Source organism: Meira miltonrushii, assembly GCF_003144205.1.
Source record: "Meira miltonrushii strain MCA 3882 unplaced genomic scaffold FA14scaffold_4, whole genome shotgun sequence".
Classification (NCBI taxonomy): domain Eukaryota; kingdom Fungi; phylum Basidiomycota; class Exobasidiomycetes; order Exobasidiales; family Brachybasidiaceae; genus Meira; species Meira miltonrushii.
In genome coordinates this window covers 527,488-543,547 of record NW_020289946.1, presented here as the reverse complement: position 1 = coordinate 543,547, position 16,060 = coordinate 527,488, and the positions used below count along the sequence as shown (strand labels likewise).

The window sequence follows — 16,060 nt, the reverse complement described above, 5'->3', positions numbered from 1 at the left end:
TTATGTGTGTTTTTGATAGTGTACAAGGTGATAGTCGCTCAGTCCCTTTCTAGATCTGTGTGAGTGAAAGAAGTAGTCAGTAACGCATTTCCGCTGAGGTCATTAAGGAATGCCGCACTTACTGATATTACTGCCAAATTTAGCATAAAGATCGACTTTGAGCTTTTTCATTTCATCTTCTCCCAATTGCGATTGCGTTTCCAGTCGTTCAATCTCCGCCTGAAGTCTCTTTTGTTCTTTTTCTAACAGTTCAGTTGCTTTTTCGAAAGTCACATGAGCAAACGCATCTCCAATCTTGAAAGGGATTAAGTTTGATTTCACGCCACCTGTCGTCTTGGTTGATTTTTCTTTTTCTGCATCTTCATCGTCCGATGTTCCGAGATCATCTTCGAATCCTTCACTCATTTCAAGTAATTGTACTTCTTCAAACACTTCATCTACTTGTTCTTTTTCTGTTCGAATCGCTTCTAATTCGGCCAATGCTTCGGTCTGTCGATTGTTTAGACGTGAGAATTGATTGATCTTTTGTTGATCGGCCCAACTGACCTCTACGTCGTTGGATTCTTCATCATCGAGCTGGTCAAAAGGTGAGAATGACCATATGAGTCAGATGACTGACAAACACTCTGTTCACAAGCTTGTAGCACTTACCATACGCATTTTGAGGGATGATGATCAGGAGTGAATGCGTTTTATTCTTTTGCGAGAAGGTTAAAATTGAGCTAAAGTGTGGCGCGTGTAGATCTTCTAATCTTTACGCGGTAAATAAGTGCAATGATTGAATCCAAAGATGAAGTAGTATACAAATGCATATAGAAGCAGTACATCCAATCAACCGTCCAGACTGTAACCCAAATCTTCCGGTCTATTCTTCTCACTCATAACGAGTAAGTTCTTCCACATTGGCTTTAATCTCTCTGGTAATTGTTGTCCGAATGCATCTTCTTTCATCCATTCAACCCCATGTTGCAAGACATTTCTAGCCCGTTCACTGGCTGAAGTGCTGTGCTCATCTTGGCTGTTAGCGTAGCCCACTTCGCCATAACAGCCATGCAAGGTCGCTCTATGACGAGAAGGAAGATAAGAAGCCCGATGTAAAATTCTTTGTGAATAAAAAGCAGTTTGACCAGCTTTTAGCCTTACACGTAACGTTGTAGGCGGATCAATTTCCCAATCACCATCAAATCCAGAATCATCTTCTCCTTTGAATGGTTTTGCGGCCGGTGGTATTTCTGCGTTTGCTTTGCGTTCTGCTTCATCTCGTATTCTAGTGTGTGTTCCGGGTACGACGAATAGACAATCATCATCATATAAACATGCGTTCCATTGGATTCCATGAGTGGGAGCTGCTAAACGAGTCTTTTCTTCTTCTTGCGTCACATCAGCTCGGACATCATCTCTATGCCATCCTAGAGCGAATGAATGCTTTTCCGGTTCGATCAAAAGGTTGAATAATTCCAATTGTAGCTGTTGTTCATCCTGTACTCCTAATAAGAAACATGCAACGTCCAATAAAGGTGAAGAAGCATAAAATTTAGTAAACAAGGTATGATTTGGTAAATCAGGATGCATGAGATGTTGAACGCCCCAAGAATCGTTTGATTGTACTTTATCAAAAGGTGGAAATTGTTTTCCAACAATTCGTCTATGTGGCCAATTACCTTGCCTTGTCAATTGAACAACTTCATGTGCTGCTTTTTGTAATGCTTTCAGGTCTTGCTCAGCGAATATTCCGTCCATGATTACGTATCCTTGTGTTTCATAATCATGCTTTAGTTTGATCAGATCGATATCGAGCTTTTCCAGTATACTGGTAATCTGGACATCTTGTCTTGTCGTCATCATTGAATTTACTCGGATGGAAGCGGGAAAGTGACAGTCAGGGTGGGGGTGATTTGATTGTATGCGTGTGTGTGCATGAAATGGTGGGGCACAATCAATGCAATCTCACTCACTCAGTGCCCCGAATCGCGTGTTTGTGTTAATTAAGGTTTTTTACTCTAGTCTAGTGTTTTTTGGGGGGAGGGAGAAGAAAACTCGAGCGGAGATAAATGATGATCACTATTCTTCTTCTTCCGCATCACCTCCTCTACAAAATGTCAAATGTGTTGGTATACTCTGGTACTGGAGTATCAGCTTCAGCTTTATCACATACGCTAAGAACATTGCGTACTCTGTTACCTTCCTATGATGTTCAGTGCATCAACGCTCAATCACTGGCTGTCGATCCATGGATACAGTCTACTTCATTATTGGTAATCCCAGGCGGAAGGGATCTACCGTATGTTGATCAACTGGCCCAACATCATAGACTGCCAAATTCTACAACCTCCTCAAGAGCTGATGCAAGGATACGACAATATATCGAACAACATGGAGGATCATTCGTGGGAATTTGTGCAGGTGCCTACTACGCAAGCTCAACATGCGAATTCGAACGAGGCGATCGCGTGATGCAGGTTGTGGGTGATCGGCCTGCACTACAGTTCTACCCAGGAACATGCAGTGGAACAGCATATCCAGGCTTCGTCTATGAAAGCGATCAAGGTGCCAGGCTGATCGATGTTGCAATGGAAGGACAGTGTGAAGCAGAGAAACAATGGACAACATACTACAACGGAGGTGGTGCATTCATCAATGCTGAGCAGTTCAAACAACAAGGTGTAGAGATACTGGGAAGATACGTCAGTGATCGAAATGCATCCAATGCAAGCTCAGACGTACAACAGCACAGGCTGAAACCGGAATATGAAGGTCAAGCGGCGATCGTTTTCTGCAGAAAGGGAAATGGCAAAGCTATCCTGTATGGCACACATCCAGAGTTTCCTGTTTCCATTCAAGAGAAACCTACACAAGAGACAGGTGCTCCAGAAGCTTTGCCAGAGAAAGCTCAAGCGGCATCTGTTGCTGCAACATTGCAGGAGCTAGAGATAAAGAGGCTGTATCAATTCGGGAAGCAACTGCAATTACTTGGCTTGGAAGTCAAGCTTCCTGAATTCCCCTCAACCGCATCTGTGCAATCGGAGCAGCCCAAACTCACACCTCTGGTACTGGTCACTCGAGCAATACAGCAAGCACAGTCTATTATCTCGTCTCTGCAGCCGGCTTCGATCTCATTTAACAAAGCAGCATCGTTAGCAGGATCACCTGAATCTGGCCTCTTGATTTCTGTCTCGGATACGAATGATGTGGTACACTTTTACGATTCTTCAAGTTCTTCAACATTGAGTGAAATCTGTTCGCGAGCGGATTATACGCCATACATGACCCCGGTTGTCTCGCAAACATCCGATGAAGCCAGAGCCGGTCAAAGCTCTCAACCTGAAATGGAAGTGGATCTGCAAAAGGTGCCAAAGTATGTCATCGTTTCTACTTCTCCCGAAACGGATTCCGACAAACGCTTATTACCTCACTGGAATCCACAATTTTTCCTTAGCTATTTGGACTCATCGCGGCAGATCATCGAAAGACAGATACGAGAACGATGGGTACTTGGAACGTCTGGCGGAGGTGTATGGAATAGCACAAATGAGCCTGTCGTCCTTGCTGATGCACATACGTATACATTTGTCGTCACGAGTACGCAAACGATGCTTGACAAAAACTACAAACTTTTGACTCGGCTGCCAAATGGATTGACTTCATTTGCTACCCATCAAGTCTCAGGTCGTGGTCGTGGAAAGAATGCATGGATTTCTCCTCTTGGGTGTTTGCAATTTTCAACTTTGCTACATGTTCCCACACCACAAAAGACATTCTGGCATGCTGGCATGGGAGCTATCGTATTTGTACAATATTTGGCTGGTTTGGCAATTGTTGAAAGCGTTAGGAGTGGGGCTCTTGGTCAAGAGTATGCACAAGCGATCGGGAACAAAATTCGTATCAAATGGCCGAATGATGTGTATGCACAAGTCGGTGATGAGAGAAAAGGAACGTTCGTCTATCGGAACAAAACATATGCCAAAATGGCTGGTGTCTTGGTCAATAGTCAATTTGCTGGATCTGATTTGGCTCTGGTGGTTGGATGTGGAATCAACACTCTCAACGCAAGGCCGACAACATCTTTGTCTGATTTGATCGAAGCATACAATCTAACTCATCCAGATCAAAAACCTCTCGAGATCGTGTCTCAAGAACGATTTGCGGGAGCAATCCTGGCTACGTTTGAAAGGATGTGGAATACTTTCTTGAGATATGGCGGAAGCTTTGTACCCTTTATTGAAGCATACCGAAGAGCTTGGTTGCATTCTGATCAAGAAACACTGTTGAGCGATACCGTTCCTCCCACTCGGGCTCGAATCGTTGGAATCACTTCCGACCATGGTTTATTGCGTTGTGTGCCGGTACATGCGGACGGAACAACGTCTTTTGGTCAGGTAAATGCCGATAGCGAACTAGCATGGGGATCTGCTACTTCTACCGGACAATTTATCGATCTGCAGCCAGACGGCAATAGCTTTGATATGCTGCAAAACCTTATCAGACGAAAAGAGTGATTCTCACGAAGAACGCTTTTAGTAATACATGTTTCATTTCATGCTGTAATAGTATACGTAGATTATTTAATAAGATAATCATGAAAATATAGTGCAAAAAGTTTCTCTAAAAGGTAACATCCCTAAGCAACTAGAGATGCTAGCAAAGCAACTGGGTCCACGACATCGTACAAATGCGGGTCTTGTCCACGGTGATGATTGGCAGAAGCTGCTGCGGCTGCCGCGATGGCACTGTTAATCGCTTGAGCATTGCTTCCCGGCGGCTGTGCTGAATTTCCTTGTGTGCCATAACGACTTGCAATCATACTGGCAAGGTCCAAAGCTTTGTTTTCATCGGGAGAACCATTGCTGGCTTCCGGTTGATCTTTTGCATTGTTAACATCTTCTGAGCTAGCTGGACCTTTACCAGCCGAAAGCTTTGAGCTTGGCAAACGCAAACCGCCCTTCTTTCCACCAGCTCGGATGGCTTGTTGGCTATTAGTAGCATTACTCTCGGCTAACGTTCTCCTGTCGAACAAGCGAATAGGTGCCAATTGATCGATGATGAAGTTATTACGGGCGGAAGATTGTCCGCCGGTAGCACTTTGGCCAATGGCAGCCGGAGAGATTCCGCTCAATTTGGCAGTTGCACTCAATCGGGCTTGCTTTTGCAGCATTCCTTCAGGCGTACTTTCAAATCTTCTTTCCGCATCTTCGTCAGAATGACTCCATTCTGCTGCCAGCAAACGTTCTTGCGATCCTTGTCCGAGTGATTCAATGATCGTATGAGGTGCAATATCCAACAAGAAAGACAGATGACGAAGCTCAAGTGTGTTTGCATTACGTGGGTCACGGTTCTCTTTTCCTCTTTGCAATGCATCTTGACCGTCAGACATACTCGTATCGGCCTGTTCTTCCTCTCCATCCGCACCTGCTGATTTGGCAGCCGCACTACCGTTGCTACTTGCACCATGTTCATTTGCGCTTGCAGCTTCTGAAGAAGCAATTGAACCTGCCGGAATACTGGTAGGCGCAGTACTTGCCAAAGACATCATACTCGAATCTGCACCTGATCCAATGCCAAGCGAGATAGAGCTGCTGGATATACTTGAACTATCGTGTAGCAAATTACGTGCAACATGAAGATGATTAGGCGTAGGGTTTGGATCACTAGCCACCGTTTCGAAAGAATCATCCGCAGATCGAGCACTGTCTGCATCCGTCACGAGCTGGAATTCATCCGCAGCACTGGTCGAAGCGGCAGAGCGCTGGATGCCAGTTGTACGGATACCCATTTGACGATTTGCTCGAATCTTTGTGATGATGCTTGCCATAACATTTTGAAGATGACATTGAAGGGACGTTAGGAGTAAAGCAGCCGCTTGAGCCGATGCACCGCTTGTTAGACCATTCTCGACAGAATACAACGTCATGAGATCACGCATAGATTCCAGATCCGGTAACTCTTTCGATTCGACACATAGTGGCATTGCCATTGCTCGTGCGATCTCCTGTTGTGTAATGAGTGATAGCCTATCATGTGCAAGTGTAACTTGTGCTTGTGATTGTAAAGCGGTACTTTTCCAATCTTTTGATCCAATTTCCGTATATGCTTCTCTTGCTCTTTGTTTTTCTTCAATCGATCGTCTCTTTTCTTCTTCTTTTCGTTTCTTTTCCAACATATCCGCACCTGCACCTGCCCAACCAAGCGAAGAAGCTCCGTTGGATCCCATCGAATGAGAATTTGTCAATTGTTTGGGCACATTGCGGATGCGAGAACGTTCTTTTCTTGATAGACCTGCGGTCAGCAAACGTAAACGTTTCTTTGCCGGTTGCAGTAATTGCAAATCATCATCATCTTCGTCCAATAAGCGACCTAACACATTGCCGTCCGCATCGACCAATTGGCCGTTAGCATTACGGTGATGATGCATCCCAGCTCCACCTCGGGATGATGGACCGGGAACATCCGCTGATGCATTGTACAGCAAACCTAGGACAAGTGAATTGTGCAAATGAACTAAAGATAAGAAAAGGAAGGTGGATGGATGGGTCAGTTAGGAATTCAGGTGAAGAAGGCCGTTATTGCATTGATCACATACCATGCTGCGGCTTTAGACATAGCATTGCTTCTTCTTCGAATTCTGTTCTGTCAATCTTTGCAGTCATGAATTCGAACAGACAAGACCAATACCTCTTTCCATTGGCGCCAAGAGCATTGGATAGCTTGCTTTTTAAGTCATGCGTATCGATTCTCTTGAGTTTAGCTGGAGGTGCTGGTATGGAAGAAGCATTGTGATCGGATGGACTTGAAGTCATTGTTGTTGAGGGTATAAGATTTGATGAAGAAGTTGATAAATGCATCTTGGATGCAAAAAAAGATTCCAACTAGAAAAGCCTGAATGGATGCAGGCTATCTAGCGTGGAGGTTGACCTCTTTGGCGAAGATGCCAATGGCAATCTTGTGATGATAAAAGTGGATGATTCGTTTTTCAAGTCTCAAAAGAGCTTGTTTGATACTCTTTTGGATGTTTGTGGATGCAATAATTTTGCTGATAAAAATTGATGAAGATCGAGAGCAAGAAAGGGGCGTATCCAGCTCGAATCCGACGTTGGGCGGAAGCAAATTTATGAAGTTTTTGCTCGTTTAAAAACGGGTTTGATTGATTGATGATTTGTTTTTTCTATTCGGTGGAGTTGAATAGGTCAATGATGTTCCAAAATAATACTTTTTTAAATTGGATGCTGACTTGTTGGATGGGAATGTAGTTTTTTGAATGGATGGATCGGTATCCTATTGACTCCGCGTCTAAATTTGAGAACTTGATGGTCTGCTACTGCTCGCATAACGCATGCATGCACTTTAGCCCTGTTTGTCTTCACTTTATGCCCGTACACTTAGTAGGCGTAAGATTTCAAAAAGGCACTTTGGCGCGTACTTACACTACTTGCTCGGGTAACCGAAATGAGGTCAGTAATCATCTTAAAGGGAGGGTTTATCAAATCCTAATCTTGGCAAGGAATACAAGTCAATAAATGGTATGATTTGGAAAGATAGTGATAGATTCAGTTTTACAAAGGAAAAGGTTATCCATCCTTGAAGTGAGGAAGACATCATGATCATCACTTCCTAATCTCTCTCGCTATTCAACTCCTCCATCTGCAATTTGCATCCATTTCTTATGCCCCACTCCTCGGAAATCCAAGAGCATAAAGACAATGCCGATCCAATCAATTAATTCACATTTTTGTCTGAGAGTTTTTGTATTAGCGTTTGTACAATTTGATCAATTGGTGAACTGTTTCATAAAATGCATCAACGCGCCAAATCTTGTGATTTAAATTCTGAAGCGGCTTTTGCTAATTGATTAAATGGATATCCCGAGGTCCACAAATTCTCATAAGCCAGCATTCCGTTGGTTTTATTAGGTCCCGGAAGGCAGCAAATTGAGATTTAGCCTAAGGATAATATCCAGACTGAAAACAGGTGATTTAATTCATATTAGGAAAGCAGTCTTTTTATATTCAAAATCTTTGAGGTTACTTCTAAGAAGTCAAATGATAAAATGCATACAATTATCCTCGCATATCTTTCATTCATCCATCTCCACATTTTTATTCTGCAATGATTCCTGTCACCATCATACGCTCATGCTATTGTTGATGATGATGAAAAGGTGGATGCATTCATTCATTCATTCATGCATCCATGCTTGGAATTAAGCTATGCGAGCATAATCACTGTTCTTGCACGAGTCTGCTCACAAGGCACGCGCACTAAGCTGCGCTTCATTTCGGCCGTTAAGAATAATTCAAAAAGAAAAAAAAAGTTGCAAGAACAACACACGTGAAAGGTGTTGTTCTTCGCTTTAAATCAAACGCGTCAATCGGACTTTAGGCGCGTTTGCCCGTTGTCCGACTCAAGACGCTAAAGGTTGTTGCGTATGCTTAACGGCACTACAGCACCCGTAATTGCATTGACACCGAGCAGCAAATTAAAGTTGTGTTGTTGTTGGTCAAAAGAAACCATTCAAAAGTGATCCTCATTCAATCCATCAAATCGGTCTTCTAGATGAAGATTTGATGAGAGGATCAAATGAGCTCAACAGTGTCAAGGCAAAGAGAACAGCGTAAGCTTGATTTCAAAAAAACTGAAGAAACAATTTCACGCTTACAAAGATTACAGGAAAATCGATCAAGTGGAAAATCATCAGAAAATCATACTAGATTAGCAACACCACAATATGATCCTGAAAATCCATTCGATGATCGATCCTTGAACGCTCATGCGAGGGAATTGACACTGAATGAAGTTCGATCTAGTCGAAAAAGTCCGTCAACAAACAATGCCGTAACGAAAAGCATAACACCGAGAGAGCCAATTCGGACTCGGAGCGCACTCACAAAAAGTGATCTTTCTCCTCCTTCTCTTTCAACCACACCACAAACTGCGAAATCTGAAAAGCAGTCCTCTGACAGACCCAGATTGAGACGAAGACAAACCACAGCAGAAGGTGAAGATAATGCATCAAAAGTTGAGCATATAGAGACCCAAAGCCGACAAGACTACAGATCAAGAACAAGTCGAGCCGAACAGCGCGAGAAGGAATCTTCTCTATCCTCACCACCCAAACGATCTCCGCAGAAAGTGCGTAGAAGGACTGATATCTTTTCTACACCAGAAGTGAAGGAACAGCCCTCAAGAGGACATTTGTCCGAAGAAACGAAGCAAGCATTGGCAACATTGGAAAAGACTTTGCAGCAGCTCAAATCATTATCACCCGAAACAAGTAGGGTCGGAAATGATTCTCCGATTGGTGCACGATCGGATTGCGCCAGTAAGCCTTTAGACTCATCTAGTAGAAGACGCTTGAATCGGGCTTTATCGCCTTCGAAAGAGAGGATTGAATCGGAAAGGAATCCCCGTGCTAGCTCTAGACAGATGGAGACAACGGCTAAACCGGGCTCGGATATGTCCGAAAAGCCCAAACCACGATCATCATTCTTGGCAAGAGTAGAACAAGCTCGATCATCACCACAGCCAGAGGAACAAAAGGAAGAACGTAAGGAAAATACCCCATTGCGAGCAGAAGCACAAACGCAAACCAATCCAATTCGAAGAAGACGATCACTGTATTCCTACACACCACCAAAGTTGGTTGACAAAGAACTGCAATGCAATTTGGGAGAATACGATCATTCAGGCGAAACGTCTGCTTCTTCGATCAAGATTGGTGAAGAGAGTGTGGATGATCTTGTTCGTAGTCATGGAACGGAAGAAGACGGAAAAGTACGTCAATTCTTGCAAGGCGTTCGAATTTTGGTGGATGTACGAGATCAAGATGGAGAAGATGCATCAGCACTTTGGACGGAAAAGTTGCGAAATGTAGGCGCAAAAGTGTATACAAAAGTACCTCAAGTGCCAAGGAAGTCTAGAAGTAGTTCGAGCAACAAAGTGGAGACTGAAAAAGTATATGCACCCGCAGTGGATTGTATCATTTACAAAAACGGAAAGCCAGCCACCCTACACTATCATCGTAGTCAAGTAGAAGCAGGACGTGAGCCTGTCATCGTTGGAGTGAATTGGATCTTGCATTGCTTACGCGAAGGCAAGAGAGTTGACGAAAACGATTATCTTGTCGAAGTGGGTAAACAAGCGATCTTTTCCGGACGCAGAACATCCATGACCCCAAAACGAGCTCCTCCCTCAAACGATCAAGTAAACCAAAGCAGCACTTCATCACAATCACAACCTCCTAAATTGGCAGATATGCTGGCACGCAAAAAAGTTATTCAAAATGCTCCCGTTCGACCAAGTCCTCTTGCCAATAAATGTTGGAATTTGGATGCATCCACCAGTTCTACGATCTCAACAGCAACAACAACAATCACAAATTTTACCATGAATTCAACAACACGATCTACATATACCCCTTCACGATAGTAAAACTCTCTTTCAAAGCATGCTTAATTTCACCTTCATGAAAGCCATCCATTCTTTTACAGCAATAATGACATCCCTGTACTATATCTTCAATACACAATCACACAATTAATGATTCTCAGATGCAAACAGCCGTTGGCCATATTGTATATTGCATGAAAGTGGACGTCTGTGACGCTTTTTGTAGAGTGAATACCGTACAAGGGGGAATGTGGGAATTGGGGGATGGGGAGTGGGCGAAAAAAGGGGGAAGAGAGATGAACCGATCAAGCAGTTGGGGTAACCTTGATCTTGCGAACACCTTCGGATGCAACACGTTCTTCTCCGGTTTGGTAGATACCGTGACCGAATTTGGAACTTGTGTCGATGAATTTGAGGTTGACTTGTTCCAGATCCTTACGGGTGGCGTGGGTCTTGAGACTGCGGCGCAATGTCAAGACACGCTTCTTAACACCAGGGCAAGATCCCAAGATCATGATGAAGTCTTGGTTGACGATACCGTAGTGTGGCCATCCACCCATTGGGTTGATTGTCTTCTTGGTTGTGTCAAAGTCAGTTGCACCAGATTTCTCTTCGGCACCGTTTCCGATACGGTAGATCTTCTTGTTCAATTCGGTACGGTGGTGGTAACCGTCTTGACCAGAACGTGCAACAGTGAACATGACGTTAGCTGGATGCCAAGCACCAATACAAGCAACCTTACGGAGACCACGATGGGTCTTACGGGGCAACTTCTTGGTACCCCAACGAGCGGTAGTACCTTCGTATCCGTGACCCTTGGTAACGGCAATGACGTCCAAGTTTTCGTTTTGTTCGAAGACTGATTTGGCGTCGAAGGTCTTTTCGAAGCTGGACTTGGCGAATTCGACCTTGTCAGCAACGGATCCACCGTTGACTTGGATTTCCATCAAGTGAGCCTTCTTTTGTTTCAATCCAGTCTTGCGGATTTGGGTGTGTGCCAAAACACGGACGACTGTGCAGTATTTCTTGATACGTTCCAATTCGCGGCTGATGGATTGACCGTTGTTTTCGCTGTGCTTCTTGGCGTATTTGGTGAATGCCTTTTTCTTGGATCTGTACCAGTTCTTGTAGAAGCGACGTTTGACTTCATCGGACAAGTGTTCTGCCCAAACGGTTGTCAAAGATCTCAAACCACGAGGAGTTTCAACGTAACCGACAACACCAACGACGACCATTGGTGGAGTTTCAATAACTGTGACTGCTTCGACGATTTCACGTTTGTGCATCTTACTTCCTGGACGGTCCAAATCACGAACGATGTGTGACATACCTGCTTTGTATCCCATCAAAGCTGTCAAATGAACGGGCTTCTTTGGGTCATCTTTTGGGAAAGCCTTCACACGTCCACGATGACGAGCGGCACGCTTACGGGGCAAGAAACCCAAAGATCCGTGTCTTGGTTGTTCGTATTTGCAGTGTGACATTTCGACGATACCTTGAATCGAATGTCGGGATAGGGTCGATGATGGTAAAGGAAGAATGGATATTGGCGAAAAAGTGCAAATTGCACAGCTGCAAGAACGGTTGAGAGGTTTAAGCCTGGGCTAGGGTATAAAGAACTTGAATCTTCTGGTGCGCGCGTGAAGGGGGTGGATGCACACTGGTCGCGTGCCCGTTTGCATGAGGTTAAAATTCTTGATTGCGGCATGCGCAGCGCTACACAAGGAATCATTGAGAAAATGTTTGAAGGGAAGCAGCAAAAACACGTGATATTGTCTGGAAGTCTCTTACTAAGCAAGGAACTCGGAAATACGTTGGCCATGCAACAAGAAGTCCGAGAGGAGGTGTGGAGAAAGAGGCAGTAGAGCTTACTTCTCAATCATCATTTATTGCAATAATGGCTGCCTCTTCTTCTGCTTTGCGTACTCAATTGGGTGCTATAAAGTGGATTCACATACCCCATCAAGTACCATACTTGCACGGATTGGCATTGCAAGAGAGGATTGTGGAAAAGAGGTTACAAGCAAAACAGTTGCTTGAAGAACAACCTTCTGCTTCTCCCTCAGTACGATCTGCTGGCAATGAATCACTACCCAAACAAGTTCAAGAAGCGCAAAAGGTCGCTTGGGAAGATTATTTGTTGTTACAAGAACATACCCCGGTATACACAGAAGGAAGACGAAAGGGAGCAAAGAATGCGATTGGTGATGATGAAGAAGGAAAGCGATTACGTGCATTAGGAGCAGATTATATCGTCGCTCAAAGAGGAGGATTGATAACCTTTCATGGACCAGGACAAATTGTTGGTTATCCAATCTTGGATATTTCACGAATGAATAATTTATCAACACGTTGTTATGTTGATAAAATGCAAACATGTTTTCGTGATTTGCTACAAGATAAATTTCAAATTCAAACAGTTTCACCTCCAGATGAAGCAACGGGCGTTTGGACGGATGAGATGCATAAAATTCTTTCGATCGGTATTCAAGTTCGTCAAAGGATTACTTCACATGGTTTCGCATTGAATGTGAAAGCGCAACCACTTCTTTCTTGGTTTAAACATATTGTTGCTTGCGGTATTGTGGGCAAGCATATGACCAGCATTGAAAGACAACTTGCTTTACGGATCCAAGAAGAAGAACAAGCAAGACCTGATCGTGAAGCTGCTCCTCAGAGTGAGAAACGGATGGAAAATGCAGACTTTGCGGAGATCGAGCCAGGGCTGCAGCTTGGTCCAGAGAGTGTACTGGATGTGCAAAAGGTATCTGGTTTGGTAGCTCAACAGATTGGCAAGACGTATCAGCGTGACATGCAACCGGCAGCAGATGGTGACTTCCGGTTCGAAGCCGATAGCAATGGCGTCATAGACAAGATATGGTTTGCTGGTGAAGAAGTTCATCCGATGACATCTGTATAGATTCGACTCAGTGTATTTCTACTTGCTCAAGCATTGGATCAGGGTTAATGTATCATCATTTCGAGCGTGGAGCTTGCAACAAAATGCATGTTGATTAATGAGAAGGGCCTATCGTATCGAGTCAGGGTTGTTCTCATGGGGTAAAGAGAGAATAGGTGGGTATAGCTACAGATATTTGGATAACGTGACGAGAGAGAACCTTGGAATGTACATCAATGGAGATAAGGGGATGGAATTTCTTTTTGCTTTTCGTATTGTGTATGGCGAGTTGTTTCTCGCATGATATCGAATTGGACATCTTGGGATCGTGATGCGGGACCGATTGAGAAGACGTCGTCGACTTCATGTGACTGTGACGTCAAATAGGAATCATCGAACGGTCTATTCCCATAATTGTAAGCAGCTTGTACACTGCTATCTGTTCTTGGCCTTCGAATCGGTGTGCTGAGCCGACGCAATTCTGGCCTTGGGGTATGGTACGTGAGGTGTTCATTGAATTGGTGTGTGAGGCTGTTATGGCGTGAAGGTTTATGAGCGATTTGGATCGATTGCCATAAACGATTTTTGTGCTCTTCATCGATGTTCGAATGACTGCGCTCTCTTGCATGTGGCGTTGAGCCCGGATATCTAGCTGATGATCCAGGCAAAGGGAGAGGAGGCAGCTGGTAGCGCCCTTCCTCATCTTTGTACATGTTTGTGCTTGATTGACTGTGCGTACCTGCTGAGTATGAAGTGCGGGTGAACCTGTCACGAACCTTGACGGGAGAGGAGGATGACCAAGTTCGATCAAAATCGGGCTGCCAATAGAACGGTGAGCCATCTTGTGTGGTAGGACGACTGGGTTCACTTTTGATGTCCATCCACTCGCTTGAAGGTGCCTTATCGAACTGTTCATTTGCTGTCAAGAAGCGCGATGATTTCGTTCCTCGCATCGTATCATATTGTGGTGCGGTAATCTTGCCACGGATACGTTCATACACGTCCTTTTCGATCTCACTAACGTCGTTTTGCATCCTCCGGGGAATTCCGTACCGTTGACACAATTCAGCGTAATGTTCGCGTAAGTTTGTGTTGAAGTGATTTTTGATCGAGTTGTCTGGTCTGTCCTTCAGTTCTGGGCATCTGCTCATCTTTGCCCACTGTCTTCCATTTCGAATGTAAAAGTCGATGATGAAAATGCTTTCTTCTTCTGTGAATGGGCCATCATTAATGTGTGGATTGACGTGATTGAACCAACGTTCACGGCATTGTTTCTTATCACGATTCAGCATTCCCATTTCCACTCTCACCCAATTCTTTTGACCGTATCTCAACACCAATTCATGCAACGTCCGATCTTCCTCTTCGGTCCATGCACCTGTTCCTCTCTTTCTTCCGCATGATTGTCGACCTTGTCTGACTCTCATACTTGAATTGGAAGGAGACTGGTGTTGCAATGACGGTGAATATGCATTGAGAAGTGGCAAATCGTTTGAGCTTGTATCACTGTCATCCTTGTAAGATTGATCTCCCGACTCAAACAGTGGTGGAAGAGGAATCTGTCGAGGTTCGATTCGCAAAGGTGGATCTACGGTACTGTAAAGTTGAGTTGATTGATTAAATGCATTCATTGTTGGTTATGTGGGTTCCATGAGAGTTGGAAAGAGGACGGTAGGAGATGGTATTTATATATGATGGTTCTTTACAACAAACAAAAGACGTCCAACAACGTTGACAATTAACACACACTAACTTTAATTAAAGTTTTGTTTGCGTTAATTGTCGGAGTATGATCAGTCGTCTTCGTTAGCTGAGTTTTTCTGCTTCAAAAAGAGACAGAGGATTGCGCATTGCTTGGAAGAGCACGCATGGTAATCAAGAGAGTACACTCAGTCACTTTTTCACTTCGGAGTTTGATGTCCACCGCATGAATTCTCTCCATGAGGACAAAAAAGACACTGGCGTCCGCATACACCCTTCTTTCCGCTCAAATAGGGCTAAAGTGCACCAAAAATCAAATCAAAAACAAATTTCATGCTTACTCGGAGAATATTGCGACATTTTATTCCACGGAGTGATATATTCTACCTGTCAGACCAAATCAAAAAATATCCCTATTTTCAAAATCACGAGGTCAAAATCGAAAGTACACGCTCACGATCAATCGAGAAGCATGATCACACGCTATGTTGGCATCAAGCAGTCACCATATCTAGATAAAAGTGATTCGTACCAATCCTTGCCCCAACTGAAGATCAATTGCGGAAGTGTATTTAGAGTATATGCACATACAATATACGTGTCAATCAAATAGGCGTCTTCAAATGAAGCCATCCGTTCTATACGGAAAGTGTTGCGTTGGCCCTGACAGTGCATATGCACCATGTAGAGCTACTCTATTTGTCGGATACAATCTTTTTGCGGACAAGTAGAGGGAGATTGAGACAAAGTGCTCGATTGCAAGGTTACGTTTAGAGAAAGCAAGATTGATCGTAAACAGAAAAAGCGCCTTCTTGTAGGAACAAAGCTGTGTCTTTAAATGGTCCGAATATTGGGAAGATGGTCTAGACCATGCATTCATAGCGGCGTTCTTTTGCATTTTCGTGCATGCTAATCCGACATTCCATCCGGTAAAGAGCGCTTTGACAGCTTAAAAACATTGGATAGCGTCATCGGGCCGATTTCACACCGACTCATTCAGGGATGTCTTGCCCGTCCATGTGGAATTCGCAATGACAGGGTACTCATTTTCATCCTGTGCTTTTGCTTGTGGTGCTATTC

General features: G+C 44.0%; 8 protein-coding genes across 8 annotated transcripts; 3 read left to right on the top strand and 5 right to left on the bottom strand.

The window, feature by feature from the left end:
- Positions 1 to 38: 38 nt before the first annotated feature.
- FA14DRAFT_157345 (putative GIM3-Gim complex component) lies at positions 39 to 660 on the bottom strand (the record flags this gene model as incomplete). The annotated part of the gene is made up of 3 exons (XM_025497892.1): positions 39 to 55; positions 123 to 576; positions 652 to 660. The coding sequence occupies 3 exons, from the start codon at positions 658 to 660 to the stop codon at positions 39 to 41; spliced, it is 480 nt and encodes a 159-aa protein (XP_025352940.1).
- A 97-nt stretch (positions 661 to 757) lies between these two features.
- On the bottom strand, positions 758 to 1,877 carry FA14DRAFT_161986 (uncharacterized protein). The gene has a single exon (XM_025499374.1). It carries the CDS (start codon positions 1,840 to 1,842, stop codon positions 832 to 834), a length of 1,011 nt encoding a protein of 336 aa, XP_025352939.1. The 5' UTR covers positions 1,843 to 1,877; the 3' UTR covers positions 758 to 831.
- Positions 1,878 to 2,077: 200 nt separating this feature from the next.
- Positions 2,078 to 4,747, top strand: FA14DRAFT_149255 (class II aaRS and biotin synthetase). Its single transcript, XM_025497394.1, has one exon. It carries the CDS (start codon positions 2,097 to 2,099, stop codon positions 4,494 to 4,496), a length of 2,400 nt encoding a protein of 799 aa, XP_025352938.1. The 5' UTR covers positions 2,078 to 2,096; the 3' UTR covers positions 4,497 to 4,747.
- On the bottom strand, positions 4,619 to 6,794 carry FA14DRAFT_165483 (uncharacterized protein; the record flags this gene model as incomplete). Its single annotated transcript, XM_025499958.1, has 4 exons — positions 4,619 to 4,737; positions 4,840 to 6,351; positions 6,421 to 6,495; positions 6,578 to 6,794. 4 exons carry the CDS (start codon positions 6,792 to 6,794, stop codon positions 4,619 to 4,621), a joined length of 1,923 nt encoding a protein of 640 aa, XP_025352937.1.
- A 1,777-nt stretch (positions 6,795 to 8,571) lies between these two features.
- On the top strand, positions 8,572 to 10,419 carry FA14DRAFT_191721 (uncharacterized protein; the record flags this gene model as incomplete). The annotated part of the gene is made up of 1 exon (XM_025501884.1): positions 8,572 to 10,419. One exon carries the CDS (start codon positions 8,572 to 8,574, stop codon positions 10,417 to 10,419), a length of 1,848 nt encoding a protein of 615 aa, XP_025352936.1.
- Positions 10,420 to 10,456: 37 nt separating this feature from the next.
- Positions 10,457 to 11,946, bottom strand: FA14DRAFT_161985 (ribosomal protein L3). The gene has a single exon (XM_025499373.1). The coding sequence runs from the start codon at positions 11,613 to 11,615 to the stop codon at positions 10,686 to 10,688; it is 930 nt and encodes a 309-aa protein (XP_025352935.1). The 5' UTR covers positions 11,616 to 11,946; the 3' UTR covers positions 10,457 to 10,685.
- Positions 11,947 to 12,064: 118 nt separating this feature from the next.
- Positions 12,065 to 13,530, top strand: FA14DRAFT_161984 (lipoyltransferase). Its single transcript, XM_025499372.1, has one exon. It carries the CDS (start codon positions 12,278 to 12,280, stop codon positions 13,298 to 13,300), a length of 1,023 nt encoding a protein of 340 aa, XP_025352934.1. The 5' UTR covers positions 12,065 to 12,277; the 3' UTR covers positions 13,301 to 13,530.
- FA14DRAFT_157338 (uncharacterized protein) lies at positions 13,513 to 14,910 on the bottom strand (the record flags this gene model as incomplete). Its single annotated transcript, XM_025497891.1, has 1 exon — positions 13,513 to 14,910. The coding sequence occupies one exon, from the start codon at positions 14,908 to 14,910 to the stop codon at positions 13,513 to 13,515; it is 1,398 nt and encodes a 465-aa protein (XP_025352933.1).
- Between the last annotated feature and the right edge of the window lie 1,150 nt (positions 14,911 to 16,060).